The 1,692-nt window shown below is 38.4% G+C and overlaps 1 protein-coding gene across 1 annotated transcript in view; it reads right to left on the bottom strand.

Moving 5' to 3' along the window:
- Positions 1-1,401, bottom strand: part of LOC107578865 (unconventional myosin-VIIa-like) — a 5,642-nt gene extending 4,241 nt beyond the window's left edge. The window contains exons 1-4 of the mRNA XM_016264770.1: positions 1,222-1,401; positions 1,033-1,146; positions 259-412; positions 73-149 (exon numbers count right to left, since the gene is read on the bottom strand). Of these exons, the coding sequence (XP_016120256.1) occupies positions 73-149; positions 259-412; positions 1,033-1,146; positions 1,222-1,401 (525 nt within the window). The remainder of the gene's footprint in view (positions 1-72; positions 150-258; positions 413-1,032; positions 1,147-1,221) is intronic.
- Between the last annotated feature and the right edge of the window lie 291 nt (positions 1,402-1,692).

Genomic DNA, 1,692 nt, shown 5'->3' on the forward strand with positions numbered 1-1,692 from the left:
AAAAAAAAAAAGGGTTTCAAATGGCCATTCATGTGACTTTAAACCTCTCTCGTGCATTCACATGAACCTCACCTCCAACAGCGTGGCTGCTTTGGCCAGGTCAGGTGAGCGAACCACCACACAGGTATCCAGGTTCTTCAGCGTTCGAGCTGTTGGGGTAACACAAACGATATGTGCAATTTAGCTCATCTGTAACCTCTTGTGGGTGAACAATAATTAATAATAACATCTTTCATAAGTTCCATTAACACTATCCACCTTCAAAGCGCAGGTTGCCCATATGCAGGATGGCAGCCAGCAGTTTGGAGATCTCCCAGTTTTCAGTGTCAGTAAACATCAGGACCTTCATGGCTGACAGAATGCTGGAGTACTCCTTCATATCATTCCTCCTCTCACACACTGTACAGTTTCCCTGGATGACAGGCCAAGTTAGAAAGATAGAGCGGACACGCACACGCAAGCCTTTTACACACTCTCTTGGTTCCTCTACTGCCACTAGACAGATATCAACAAGCAAGATATGTTTTCTTGTTATATTAACAGAACAGTTCACTCAAAAATCTGTTATCATTTACTCTTTCAAACCCGTATGACTTATTTTCTTCAATGGAACACAAAAGGAGAAATTTTGAAGAATGTCCTGGCTGCTTGTTTCCACACAATGAAGGTGAATGGGAGTTGGCGCTGTCAAGCTCCAAAATGACAAAAAGCACAATAAAAGTATATAAAGCAGTCAATATGACTTCAGAAGACTTGGAATACAGTACACAATTCATATGGGCCACCTATATACAACTTTATGCCATTTAATTTGTCATTGGAGAAAGACAGACCCAGTTTTTTTATATTCTTCAGAATAATTACATTTTGTGTTCCACAGAAGAAAGCAAGTCATTCAGGTTCAGAACTACATGAGAATTTTCATTGTTGGGTGAACTATTTCTGTAATGGAAAGATCTATTCAAATGCTTTCATAAGGTACAAGAAAATGCATAAAAGTGCATTAGTGGTCTGATAAAAACAGGCCCTCACCATAGTAAGATAATTGTAGTCTGTGGCCAGGTCCAGGCCTAATTTAGTCTTCTGATCAGGGCTCATGCCTGCCAGCATACAGTAGAATATATGGTAGTTCCTCTCATCAGCTGCCTGCAAAGACAGTTAGATATAATCACATCACCATAATCAATAGCATGATATAGAGTTCTGCCGATCCTCTCTCACCTGTCTGCAAACTCTTGATTTCTCCAGCAGGTACTGCTCAATCTTTGCCCCCTCGATAGCTCCTTGCTTGTTGAAGTGAATGTCTACGTATTTTCCAAACCGACTGGAGTTGTCATTGCGTATAGTCTTGGCATTACCAAATGCTGTGGGAACAGGGTAAACAAAGGAACAAATCACCATCCCACGGTGTTAGACATTTATTGAAGACAAAGAAAAACAGCAAAGTATTTGCTACAGTTACAAAGCCCTGCTGACTTTCATACATGGTTGAACAAATTTGTGAATTCAAGGCTCTTTTTTTCCAATCATGAGTTTAAATTTGAATTGAGAATACACCGCAGAAAACATTTTCTAATTCCTCTCTCTATACAGTATATACACACTTTGAATTTAATTTACATATTAATATACATTTCTTGCATATATACTGTAAATAAATAAATAAATAAATAAATAAATATATATATATAT

This window comes from Sinocyclocheilus grahami, unplaced genomic scaffold (genome assembly GCF_001515645.1).
Source record: "Sinocyclocheilus grahami isolate Dianchi unplaced genomic scaffold, SAMN03320097.WGS_v1.1 scaffold12396.1, whole genome shotgun sequence".
NCBI lineage: Eukaryota > Metazoa > Chordata > Actinopteri > Cypriniformes > Cyprinidae > Sinocyclocheilus > Sinocyclocheilus grahami.